Source organism: Ailuropoda melanoleuca, chromosome 7 (genome assembly GCF_002007445.2).
Source record: "Ailuropoda melanoleuca isolate Jingjing chromosome 7, ASM200744v2, whole genome shotgun sequence".
Classification (NCBI taxonomy): domain Eukaryota; kingdom Metazoa; phylum Chordata; class Mammalia; order Carnivora; family Ursidae; genus Ailuropoda; species Ailuropoda melanoleuca.
Genome location: NC_048224.1, coordinates 66976603 through 66990024, shown reverse-complemented (window position 1 = coordinate 66990024; position 13422 = coordinate 66976603). Strand labels below are relative to the sequence as shown.

Here is a 13422-nt window from a genome sequence, read left to right as displayed (position 1 = left end):
TTACCACTGGTGACATTTGGTGCATACACAGTGCTGTGCAACTATCACTAACATCTAGTTCCAGAACATCTTCGACCCTGGAGGAAGATTCGTACCCATGAAGCAGTCACTCCCTTCTTCCCCTGCACCCCCCACCTATAGAGATTTTCTGTCTCTCTGGATTTGCCTGTTCTGGACATTTCCTAGAAATAGAATCATACAATATGTGCCTTTTGTGTTTGCCTTCTTTCACTTAGCATAATACTTTCAAGATTCATTCATGTTGTAGCAAGTATCAGTTCTTCATTACTTTTCGTGGATGAGTAACATTCCGATTGCACCATACACTGCATGTTTACCTGTTCATCAGTTGACGGACATTGGATTGTTTCCACTTTTTGGCTATTATGAATAGTGCTGCCATGAGCATTTGTGTACAAATATATACAGGGAGATAGGTTTTCTCTTCTTTCTTTTTTTTTTTTTAAAGATTTTATTTATTTGAGAGAAAGAGAGAGCATGCTAGTGGGGGTAGGGGAAGGAGAGAGAGAGGGAGAATCTCAAGCCAACTCCGTGCTGAGTGCAGAGACCAACATGGGACTCTATCCCACAACTCTGAGATCATGACCTGAGCCGAAATCAAGAGTTGGACACCTAACTGACTGAGCCATCGAGGTGCCCCCAGGGACTTATATTTTCAGTTCTTTTTGGTATATTTATATTTCAGTTCTTTTCAAGCTGTTTTGTACAGTGGTTGCACCATTTTATATTCCCACTAGCAATGTGGAAGAGTTCCCATTTCTCCACATCCTCTCCAATCTTGTTTTCTGATTATTATTATTTTTATTATTGCCCTTCTAGCATGTGTGACATGGTATCTCATTGTGATTTTGATGTGCATTTCCCTAATGAATAACGATGTGAGGTATCTCTTCATGTGTTTGTTGGTTGTTGGAGAAATGTCTATTTAAGCCCTTTGCGTTTTTTAATTGGGTGGTTTGTCTTTTTCTTGTTGATTTGTATATATACTCTGGATACTAGACTCTTATCAGTTATGTGATTTGCAGATATTTGTTGTATGCTTTTGATGCCAGGTTAATTTTGTTTATGCCACCCTTTTAGATATTCCATCCTTACTGGAAGTCCTGGCTGGCTTGTAACTCTCTATTTCCAAAAAGAAAATCTACCAATAGTAAACATCAAAATCAATACAAAAAAACTCTGGAGTTAAGGGTGAGGATGGGGAAGGGAGAGAAGTATGTCAAATGTTTAAAGTCAATGGTAGATGAGGAAAAAATATTTTTAAAAAAGATTTATTATGTATTTGAGAGAGAGAAAGCAAGTGCGTGGGTGGTGCAAGGGGGGAGGGCAGAGAGAGAAGGAAAGGGAGAGAGGGAGAGAAGCAGACTCCCTTTGAGTGTGGAGCCCAAATGCAGGACTGGAGGCGGGGCTCAATATTACAACCCTGAGATCATGACCTGAGCCAAAATCAAGCATCTGTCACTTAACCAACTGAGCCACCCAGGCATCCCGAGAAAAAAAGGAATTTAAAACATGGAATTACTTTGCTGAAAGTCAGTATATTAATTACAAGGAAAAAAGCCAGGAGGATGAAAGATGAGAAATTTAAAAGCAACAAGAAAAATCTTTTTTTTCAAAATTTTATGACCATTTTTATTTTCAGATGAGGTTAGGTAACCACGAGGCAAAATAAAAAGAAATGTAAATTAGCATATTTGTTTGGGTTTGAGGTCTCATTTGTTAACACAAACACTTTAACTTAAAAGAACTTCTGGTAAACCAAATGTGAATTTTCAATACTACTCCTATTTATAAAAGAGGAAGGAAAAAAAATGAATGAACCCAGTGAAAGCCATTCTTCCTAAACAGACTGACTGGTGTACAGATGGTAAGAACCTTCTGCTCTTAACTAATGAAGCATCAAACTTTACATCGGAATCTGGGGATGTACTGTATGGTGATTAACACAATATAATAAAATAATTAAAAAAAAAAAAAAAAAAGAACCTTCTGCTCTTGCCAAAGCTTGCAGAACAACACTGTAGCTCTTGCATCATTCAGAACTGCCAGCCCTGTGAAATATGATTACCTCCATATGATTTGTGTCAATTCCAGTTAGTAAAGGTGTAAGTAATCATTGCTTTAGTTATAGGACTTTTTACTTGTACTTTTGAAGATATGTCAGCAGTTTGCATTTAAATCAATTGCATTTCATTCATATATACAGGCACAGACTGAAAGACAAAATTACCTGAAAACGTACTTCTGCAGTGAACGTCTATAGAATTAAGCTTTTTGAAAGGGAAGAGGGCACTCTTTCATATGGGTTTAAATACATTTTGGCAGACTGCCTGACATTTAGTTTTGATTATAATAAATTATTATTACTACTACCTATGTGTTATGATTTCTAGTTACAGTTTCTCAGAAGAGACTAGTAAAATTAGTTTAGGCTGTCTATTAAGGACAGTGAGGGAATTTCTTTTTATTTCTTATGGAAGGAACAAGACCAACTTAATATCTCCCAGTAGCACCTCCCATAGAGAAGCTTAATAAGTATTTGGCAACTTATTTTATAAAATTTTAATACGACATCCTAGGGACACAAATTAAAAGTAAAAACAAGCCAGAGAAGAACAGAACGATTTAAAGAACCTGAGCCTTGAAGACAATCAACCACCACACGAAGTAACTACAAAACAGGACTTTCTCAATTTTTTAAAAAAGATTTATTTATTCATTTATTTATTAGAGCGAGAGAGCACGATTGGGGGGTTGGAGCAGAGAGGGAGGGAGAAGGAGAAAGACTCTCAAGTAGACTCCTGGATGAGCGCAGAGCCCGACACAGGGCTCGATCTCAGGACCCTGAGCTCAGGACCCTGAGGTCACCACCTGAGCTGAAACCAAGAGTCAGAAGCTGAACCGACTGAGCCACCCAGGTGCCCCAGACTTCTCCTTAATTTTCAAGGAATAAAAGAACACAGCAATAAGAAAGACAATGAATTTGTTATGAACTCTGCGCTTTCAAGTTTACTAACAGTGTCTAAATTGTGAAGTGTTTGGAAAAAGCATACTGTGTTGAAACTGTGGCACTACTAGTTTCACCCAATCAGTTCGAACATGAAAATGCTCAATGTTGTTTTCTTAATAACAAAACACCAACAAATTGTCAGTGTTTTGGAGAGGAGGATAAATGGATAGTGGAAGAAGAGTACAGGTACTGTCTGGAGAAGTGTACAATTGTTTTGCATTGCATTTGTATTTGCATTGCAAGTATTAACCCTCTAGACACCACTCTAATCCATAGGGAAATAACGATTCGTAAGCATCTGGTGATTGGCAGAGAGCTCACCGTCAATCTGGGACTTACTGCAGTGGAGATTATGGGGACTGGCAGTGTGGTGGTGGAGTAGGCCAGAACTTGGCGCAGTCCAGGCAAACAGACGGTTTCTATCTGCATGGATTGGGCAAGTTATCCTCACTAGTAAAATGGGGATAGTGACTATGTCTTCTTCATAGGGTTATTGTGAGGATTCCATGAGGCCATATATGTAAACCTCCGCACAGGGCCTGGTACAGAATAAGCCCTCAGGAAACTTAGGTAATAGGATCTTTTAAGACAATGACTCAACCTGAAATAACTGGGTCTTCCCTCACTTACTTCTGGTCTAACTTAATGCCATTCCTCTGATGATTTTTCTGACCTCCCGAGCCTCCGCACCCCAGGTTATGTGCTTAAATTGACCCAGTACACCACCAATCACAGCTTCTATCAGACGTATATTATCTGTTTATTCAACTCTTTGTATCTCTGTCCAATTTGTCTTACCCCAGAGACCTTGAGCTCTGTTTGAAGGGAATGTCGGTGATGTCTGGATTCTCGATGAATCCACAGTACCCAACAGAGTACAATATACTTACTGTAAGACCTTAACACGTGTTGTTGAATGAATAATTTGACATTGAAATTTTGTTAACATATTGGGTTGAGAAAAGTTGGTGGCTGGTGCATTTAAAATACATAATTTTATGAAGCTGAAACTAACCCCCCAAAAGCAATGAAATTAATTGCAATCCTTGGAGAGAGGCTTAGTGAAAAGAATGAGGTGTCCACTGAGGATGGAGGAGAGGGTAGATTTTTTTCTTTTGATTTGATTTGTGTTGGGCCGAGTGGAAGAACATTAACCACGTCTGAGTCTATGCATTTACCAGGCATACACAAGTGCCCAGTGGTTGTGTGAACAGCAGTGTCTTTGCTGTGAATGCAATTGTCGTGTGCTCTACAGTCGAGGACTTGGAAGGGACCTTAGTCACATACCAGGCTCCACTTTAAAGAGGAAGAAACTGAGGCCAACAAAATGCAGTACTTCTTTACTGGTAGGGCTGGGCCGAGGTATCAGGCCCGCTGACTTCCAGACCGTGTCGGAAGGGTCACTAGTTCTTTTAAAAATAATCACTGCTGCTTTAATAGCATCAGCACCTGTTGTTTTAGCTTCCGCAAGGGAGAGGCTATTAATTTCTCCTTCATCAAAGCCGCATTTCGGGTCTGTCTGAACCTTGTTTGCTTCCTCACTGCAGCTGTCTGCACCCGTAAGGCCAAATGTTGAACGGAGGCACCTTTCTGCTTAAACCCAGTAAATCGCCAAGGCCAAATATGGAAAGAAAAAATTCGACACAGATCATCTAGACAGTGGCCAAATTTATAATGTTTTTCCTGTAGTCTCTCCATTCCACCTGGCGGAAGCCCGGAGCCCACCAGAGGCAGCCCCAGGCGTGCCAACCCTTCCACAGACATCCACGTTTGTGGTCTGTGACCAGTCGTGGCCAGGGCACGAGCTGGTGGAAGCTGAGAGAGACAGTTAATCTGAGTGGCAATTTCACTGTCTGTAAAATGGGAAGTAATTATAATCCTTCCTTGGGGAAATTTTGAGAATCAAATCGAATGCCCAGGATCTTCCATAAGCCAGCTTAGTTTGCTTTCATTACCATTATCGCTGTTCTTGTGTTAGCAAGGCCCAGATCGTTGACTTCTGTTTTCTCCCTCGCCTATCCCAGCCGGCGGCACGCGGCCCCACGCGCGTCGGAAGGTAAAGGGCTCCAGGCGCCTCCGGGAGTCCCGGGGAGGAGGGAAGCCCGCGCAGCGCGCATGCGCGTCCAAGGAGCCGCCGGCCCTTAATAAGAGCGCCGCGCATTGCCACGGCGAGCCCAGTCGGAGCTGGCTAGGTGCCGGGCGCTGTGAGTGTGCAGGCGGCTGCCGTGCTCGTCTTCTTCCGCAGCCCCGAGGACTGAAACTTCCGTGGGAGGCTCCCATCGGTGCGCCCCTCCCGAGGGAAGCGGCGGCCAAGGCGAGAGGGAGAGCCGGACGGAAACTGCCCGGTGCCCGTGGGAGCGAGCTGCAGCCGGAGAGGCGGAGCAGGGGAGCCGGGGGCGAGCCGCCCGCCTGGACCCGCGCCCAGCAGCAGCCGCGGCCGCCGTTGCGGCGGGGGCGCGCCGGACCGTCGCTCGTGTCCCGAACGCCGGCGTGCGCTGGGAGGATTGGCCGTCAGTCCCGCGGGGCGCAGCGCTGCGCGAGCCATGCGGACCGAGTTCAGAGCTGGGGAGGCTGAGCACGGCCGGCCGCTGCACTTGCTCCCCGGAGCCCTGAGCGCGCTGCCCGCCTTTTTGGCCCCTTCTCGCCGCCCGAGAGGGGAATAAAGGAGGGGAGACGCTCCCCGACTCGTGCGCGGGACCCCGAGGCTTAAACTCCGCGGCAGCGACCTGGTTTCAGGTCCGCAGCGGGAGTGAGCGTCCCCTCGGGGATGCGCGGGGAGGCTGCTGTCGCGGGTGAAGCCTCCAGGGGCTGCGGGACGGCAGCTACGGGGCCCCTCTGACTCTACGCCCAGAGGGTTCCGTCAGCGAGTGTCCGCTCTCCAGGCAGCGCCACCAGGGACTGGGCCGCCCGGCCGAGGGAGGGATGGCTTAGGACCCCTGCCCCGGCAGCCCGGCGTCGTCAGCTCCTGGACGTCGCGGCAGAGGGCAGAGGCCCCGTCGGAGAGCGCCGCGGAAGGGACGCTCGGGCGTCCAAGACCCGGCCTCCGCACCACTAGGAGCCGGCTCGCCGGGACCGCGACTTCCCGGAGGGCGCTCTGCGCCCGCTGGAGCCGCGCCGCCCGCGCCCAGGGTGGTGCCATGTGGGGCGCACGCCGCTCGCCCGCCGCCTCCCCTCGGAACGCCGCATCGCTCCTGCAGCTGCTGCTGGCCGCGCTGCTGGCGGCGGGGGCGCGGGCCAGCGGCGAGTACTGCCACGGCTGGCTGGACGCGCAGGGCGTCTGGCGCATCGGCTTCCAGTGCCCCGAGCGCTTCGACGGCGGCGACGCCACCATCTGCTGCGGCAGCTGCGCGCTGCGCTACTGCTGCTCCAGCGCCGAGGCGCGCCTGGACCAGGGCGGCTGCGACAACGACCGCCAGCAGGGCGCTGGCGAGCCTGGCCGGGCGGACAAAGAGGGCCCAGACGGCTCAGCAGGTAGGGCAGGCGGGTCCGGGCCCGAGAGGGGAGGGAGGTTAGCTTCGCCGGGGCAGCCTGGGGACGGGAAAGGAATCAGGAGCGCTGGAATTTAAGAAAAGGTCTTGGACCAGGAGGTGGTGTCTGCATCCTGGCCCAGCTGTTAACTTGTGCCAAGTGGAGCACCACTTCACTGCCCTGAGCCTCAGTTTCCCCATCTGCCACCCAAAGAATGGGTTGGCTTGGATTTTCCGGAGAAAATCACATACGTCAGGCAGTGTGGGGTGCAGACACCGCCGCATTCCTCCTGGCCAGGGACCTCTGTTTCCCCTCCCGTACCTCCTCTCTCCGCGGGTCTAACTTCTAGTAAGGGTGAGTGTCTTGATGGTACCCCAGGAAGTGGTGAGGGCGCGACCCCAGCGAGAGCGTTGGTGGGGGGAGCTTCCGTTCATCGAGGCTCCGCAGAAGGCAGGCAGCTCCTCAGGGCCTTCTTGTGGGTGATGCGCTGTACCGGACCCCGCGGCATTGTCATCCTCTGGAGCACTTGGCTGCAGGGCCTCTCTGGTTTCTGGACAGTTCTCCTGACCACGTCAGACTTAGTAGGTGTAACATTAGAGCGTGCCCAAGCTTGCTCTTTGTGGCTTTGATTTTTTAAAATTATATTTTTTTCAAGTTGCCAGGGCTGGAAACATAAACAAACCCAGGAACGAATTTGATAGGTTTCACTTCCTCCATTCTTCAGAAACCTCAGACTCCCTCCCTTGAGGGTCTACACCGCTGTGTGTGGGGGAGGGAGGAGTTAGCACCAGGCTAGGGGTAGAGGTCAAATGGCAAACATGTCACGGAATGGGTGTCTCCTCCTTTTGCAGCTGGTTATGTTAAGGAGGAGACTTTTTACCAGCACCCTGAGCCAGGGTTTAAGCTACCTGAGCTTTGGCACTGAGTGTTTACAGAACTGTCTCAGGGGCCTGGTAGGAGGCAGCTCTCTTCAGTGCTGTTCCCTTTGCAGGCAGGCATTTTATGAGCAAGCTACTCCTCTTGTTCCGCTGCCTTAAATCTGAGGAGTGGAGAACTGAGGGTAATCATTGCAGAAAAAGTGCCATCTTAAAGCTGGAGCTCATGGTTGCAGGGGTGTGTGGTGGCGGACTAAAGCCTGAAGAAATGAGCCAAAGACGGAACTGCTACCCTTGTTGTATCTGCTAAGTTGGGCTCATTAGAGATCTCTAAAAAGTTGGGTTGACTTTGGACAAATCAGGAGGCAGCCGACTCCTTACTAGGCCGTGTGATGTGCGTGGGTGCCTTCTTCACTTTACTTTTAAATCTTTTTTCCTAAAAATTCTGTTCCTCTCACTTCTCTTCTGCAGTCCAGGACCACATGCCTATCAGGCAGTACAGAGAGTATGGGAATGCAGCATTCCTTACCTCTGTGTGGTTATATACCTTCCCAATTAAAAATCCTGGAAGGAGAGCAGTTCTTTCTCCCCGAAACTCATTCTGTGGACTTATCCTGCTTTCAGCTAGTTTCTGCTGTCATGTTTGAAGTATTCTTTTTTTTTCCTTTTATTTGTTTACATCCTAATAACATATTTAGGCTGGTATCTTAATTTAATGAAATATTTATCACCTGCGTCCACTGCTCCAGGACGTTATGGCTAGCCTGGTATTAGAACAGTCCCATCACCCAAAGACGCGCTGTGCTCACTGCAGGCCCTGGAGCCGGTGCTCCCACCCACTGAATGGGCACCATGTAAATACAGTATTTATTCTTCAGCATTGAAGGCTTAGGAAATCTTCAAATGTCAGCCTTCGGTGAAATGCCTATAAAGTATGTTTTATTTCACCAGGGCATGATTCTTCCAGGACTCCACGTGGCACTATATTCTAAAAACCCTGCGGTCAGGAATATCAGAGCCGTAGAAAGGAACATAATTAGAAAGACCGCTGCTCTAGCAGCCGTCCAGGGGTTTTTCACGAATTTGACCTCAGAGGTGCAGGAGAACTGGGCTTGTTCCCCAAGTGCTGCCCTGTACCACTGCCCTGGCCCTGGGCTTGGCCAGGACTGGGGAGCCCTAGTTCCTGTCCTTACGTATTTTCCAATCAAAGAGTTGAGGCAATGGGAAGGAGCGCATCAAAAAACCGGTTCTTGGTAACATGGGGTGGAAGTCCACAGAAGTGGCTCTGAGTCCTTCTGCAGCCTCCTCTCTCCCCATTCTCTGCCCCCATCAGTCAGTGTGTCTAGCTTCTGAAAGCCCTAGAGTGTTAGCCCCATGGCTTCCAGAAGCTTATTTCAAGTAACATAGTATAAAAATGGGACTCACTACCAACTAGAGGAAAGTTGTTCTTTTCATCTTTCACATTATTTTTCAGAATACACCTCATGTGTTAAAGATGATGCCCACTGCTTTATGGTCTGCAGGCTTTCCCTATAGTTCTGCACACAGAACCCAGTGTTGTTAAGTCCAGGTGTCACTGCTGAACTCCAGCCACCCTGGCCCTGCCTGGGGGCCTTCTTGAGCACTGGGGGCTGCTCTTCTTCCTGGAACAAATGTCTGGTTGCTGTCAACATTTGTTCTTCTTGGTACATTGCTTCATGCTGACCTGTGGCCTCGAATAGCTTTTCTGTACATAAGTCACTCCACCTTTCCACTCCAGTGCGCGTGGGGCCCAAGGACCAGCCCTCAGCTGGGCAAGTGAGTACAGAGGTGCTTTTTTTGTCTTTTTTTTTTTTTTTACCCTTTTTTGACCTTTGTATCTTATAGATTTGGAAATGGGCATGGCTAGACCTAAATTTTTTATTCCTTTTTTCAAAGATTTTATCTATCTAAGAGAGAGAGAGCACAAGCTGGGGGCTGGAGGGGCAGAGGGAGAGGGAGAAGCAGACTCCTTGCTGAGCAGGGAGCCCGACCTCGGGCTCACTCCCAGGACCCTGAGATCATGACCTGAGTCGAAGACAGATGCTTAACCTACTGAGCCACCCAGGTGCCCCTCAATTTTTTATCTATTTGCCTGAGAAAAAAAGAACAGTTCAAAAGTGGCAAAAGAGGTTTGCAAAGAATATCATTTTGGGGGGAAAAAGACTTAAATAATGTCACTCATTTCGATGCGCATCCTGCAGCCATCTGTTAGGGCGGACTTAAGTTTAAGCCGCTGAGTTATTGTAGGACTCTTAGAAGTCTCAAAACATTAAATTCATATTTTTGCTAAATTGGACATTTGTCTCAGCCAGTGTTGCAGTTGGTGAGCCTAGCTGTGAAGGTTAACCATTTTGCTTTTGGGGGCGCTGATCTGCCCTGCCTGTAGGGCCCTAGCACCTTTCCTAAGGGCCTGATAAAGGACGGTGCATCCTGTGGACTGCTAATAAGGTCGCAAGGTTGCCCAGCAACGGGAGGCCCCGCACCGGTCCTTCAGTTCCGGGAGTGTGCGTCGCTCATGTGTGGATCTCCGGTGCCGAGCGCCGGTTCTCACTGCATTCTGAGAGTAAATCCCGATGATGTGTTTTTATTCTTTAGTCCCCATCTACGTGCCATTCCTCATCGTTGGGTCCGTCTTTGTCGCCTTCATCATCTTGGGGTCGCTTGTGGCCGCTTGTTGCTGCAGATGCCTCCGGCCTAAGCAGGAGCCCCAGCAGAGCCGCGCCCCGGGAGGGAACCGCTTGATGGAGACCATCCCCATGATCCCCAGTGCCAGCACTTCGCGAGGGTCGTCCTCCCGCCAGTCCAGCACAGCGGCCAGCTCCAGCTCCAGCGCCAACTCGGGGGCCCGGGCGCCCCCCACGAGGTCCCAGACCAACTGCTGCTTGCCCGAGGGGACCATGAACAACGTGTATGTCAACATGCCCACAAATTTCTCTGTGCTGAACTGTCAACAGGCCACCCAGATTGTGCCCCATCAAGGGCAGTACCTGCACCCCCCCTATGTGGGGTACACGGTGCAGCACGACTCCGTGCCTATGACTCCGGTGCCCCCTTTCCTGGACAGCCTGCAGACGGGCTACCGGCAGATCCAGGCACCCTTCCCTCACACTAACAGTGAACAGAAGATGTACCCAGCTGTGACTGTGTAACTTGGGGCGCCGGCTAGGTCCCTTTACGAGACCCAGGAGCCCAGGGAGGCTGTGGACTTGGAAAGGATTCTCTACGAGGAAGTCTGCCTGCCTTGCTGGTGCAAACAGCCCCGTTCTTTTGGATGGCTTCATTTGGCCCCCAAGTGTATGAAAGCGTCTCTTCCCGAATTAGCCTTTCTGGATACGTTTCATCCCAGTGCATGATCGATTTATGATGGGAAAAAAGCATCATCTGGAGATGACTGTGTTGTTGCCCCTGGTTGTGTGACAAATGCTTGAGGCCTTAAGTGCCCTTGAGGTATGGCTGTCAGAAGAATTTTGTAACCGGGTAGACTAAGGTTTTTATTATATCCTTATTAGTGTTTGTTTTTTTGTTCTTTACTGTACAAGATCAGAATACCTATTCCCTCCCTTTGACCTGGGGACGATTTTTATAAGCATCCAAGGTTCAGGGGAAGATGTAAAGAAAAGAACTATCATGAAAGGAAATCCAGTTGGAACTCCCTGAGATTAGTCCTCCATCTCAGTGTTTCCTAGGCACATCTTAATTTCACTGTAAAAAGATATATATATTTTGTCTATTTTTGTGCTTTTTTTTCTTTTTTGGTCTATTTTGTGCTTTTTTACCTTGTGTAGAGGTCTTATTACAAAGTGATTTTCTACATTAAAAAGAGACTGAAAGAAATTGTATAGTTACTTAACTAATGACATTTCAGAACTCTGGGATTATTTTAAGCTTGGGAGTAGCGGGGGTGTAGTAATACTCCATTCATCTCATTCTCGATCCTGTCATCTGATTTGCTGACTTTACAGTGACATCTGAGAAGCAGCAATTAGATGTTTTTATATTGAAATCGCAAGCTGTCACCTGCTACTTCTCCGGGTTACTTTGAATTTTACCGTGTGGCATGGCTTGGCATTCGTTCTGTTCGGCTTTCGGATCCCCATGTCTATACAGTACCGTGTGCAGGTAATTACTGTTTACAAATGAAGGTCAGCATTACTGCCTAGATCTGATCAAACATTTTCTTGTTTTCCTATAAAAATTCAAAGAAATGCTTTACAAAGATACTTCGTCTAGCTTCTCAGCCATAATCTGAGACTTGGGATGAAATTTAAACCACAAATAGAATTTCCTTTGCAAATCATAAGGTTTCTTATACTCTTGTTATCAAAATGGCTTATTTTTCAGGCAGTGGGGACTGTTGAGTCAAGAGAAAAGCTTTTCAAAGAGATATTGCCTTTCTTTCCCCACAAAGTTAGTTTTTGTTTTCCTCCCTTAGTCCTCAACAAGCACTGCATTCATTACTAATGTTCTGAATTACAAAATTCGAGTGAGTCTGCGTATTGTTTACTTAAAAGAAATAAGTCTATGTGCAAGCAAATTTCCAACTGCTGGCAAAACTGAGGTTTGCAATTAAAACATTGTAAGGTACGGTCTTTCACACGTTTATATCTATAGTTTATTTATCGCTCCATCTGTTCATCAGCTAGCTGCCGTAGTCTCCTCTCTCTCTATATCTGTCCATCATCTCGCGCCCTCTCACGACTGAATGATGTAAAACCATTGTTGGCAAGAGATATCAAGGAAGATGCTCAGTCAAATTTTTTTTAAATAACAAAGGCAGGGGAAATCATTTTACTTATTAATAAATATTTTATGGTATGAATTCCAAGGGAGCTGGGTGTTTTGTTTTGTTTTACTTGGTAACTTTTCAGATGATCTATTTAGCCTGTTAGCGTCATAAAATTGCTAAAAATGATAAATATTGCTTTCTAGAATCAAGAGCTTACCTTTAAAAGTAATCAATACCTGGGAAGTTTATATTCTAGGAGTGAGTGTTATTTTACGTATTCCATGGCAAGTGTTGACAACACAACGGAGACAGTCTTTTGGGATTATTATACTATGTGGCTAATGCATGTTCCATGCCTTCTCTTTGGGGGAGGAGCCTGATTACCTAAGGAAGTAAAATTCCTAGAAATGTGGAGGTGAAAAGGACCTCAGAGATTACTCAGCCTAGAGATTAGCAAACTTTTTTTTTTTTTCCTGGGAAGGAGCCAGAGAGTAAATATTTTAGGTTTTGCAGGCCAGATGGTCTCCACCAGCTAGGCAATTCTGCCATTGTCACGCAAAGCTGCCGGAGGGGATAAACACATGAGTGTAGCTGGGTTCCAGTAACACCTTACTGATGGACACTAATGTTTGAATTTCATACTATTTTCACATGTCACAAAATACTTGATTTTTTTTGTTTGTCTCAACAATTTCAAAATGTAAAAACCATTCTGAACTCTTGGGCCATAAAAACCAGGCAGTGGGCCAGATTTGGCCATTGGTCTTAGCTCACCCATCCCTCAACTAGTCCATCCTTACCTGATGCAGGAGTCCCTCTGTGACATTTTTCACAGCCTTTTCTTAAACATGGAGGGCTGGGAGTACTTGCTTCTCTAAGACTAACTTTTCCTTCTTTTCTCTGTGGTATTAAATATCACGATTAAAGCAAAAGGGCACTTTAATAAATGAGCTCTTCACTTACTGCTACCTGGTCTTTCCAAAAGTATGAATAACATCACTGAAGCACCCTCAGACCTTCTCAATTTTGGTAAAAACTCGAGAAGTTTAACTGCCAAAGTGAAAGTTCAGACAGCTGGTTTAAGGATACCTTCCTATTGTGAAATCAGAATCTGTATGGTGTAGTTTGTACCCAGTAGGAATATTTTAATGTCTGCTGGAAAAAAAGGAGCAGTTGCAGATAGGAAAATAGTTTGCTGCTGTACATTTTCTTCTGTATCTAAACCTTTCGTTCATGATGGTTCTGGAGATTTCTATATCCCTCTGTGGGGGGCAGAAAATCAGACCCTCTGATTGTAAGGA

The 13422-nt window shown here is 47.0% G+C and overlaps 1 protein-coding gene across 1 annotated transcript; it reads left to right on the top strand.

Annotated features, from left to right (window-relative positions):
* Positions 1 to 5729: 5729 nt before the first annotated feature.
* On the top strand, positions 5730 to 12224 carry SHISA2 (shisa family member 2). The gene is made up of 2 exons (XM_034665000.1): positions 5730 to 6502; positions 9991 to 12224. Exons 1-2 carry the CDS (start codon positions 6169 to 6171, stop codon positions 10542 to 10544), a joined length of 888 nt encoding a protein of 295 aa, XP_034520891.1. The 5' UTR covers positions 5730 to 6168; the 3' UTR covers positions 10545 to 12224.
* Positions 12225 to 13422: the final 1198 nt, after the last annotated feature.

Bases quoted from the DNA above. Each gene is read 5' to 3' on its own strand.
- SHISA2 (XM_034665000.1), top strand. From the start codon at position 6,169: ATGTGGGGCGCACGCCGCTCGCCCGCCGCCTCCCCTCGGAACGCCGCA. The intron at 6,503-9,990 runs GTAGGGCAGGCG...TTTATTCTTTAG, and splicing joins GGGCCCAGACGGCTCAGCAG to TCCCCATCTACGTGCCATTC.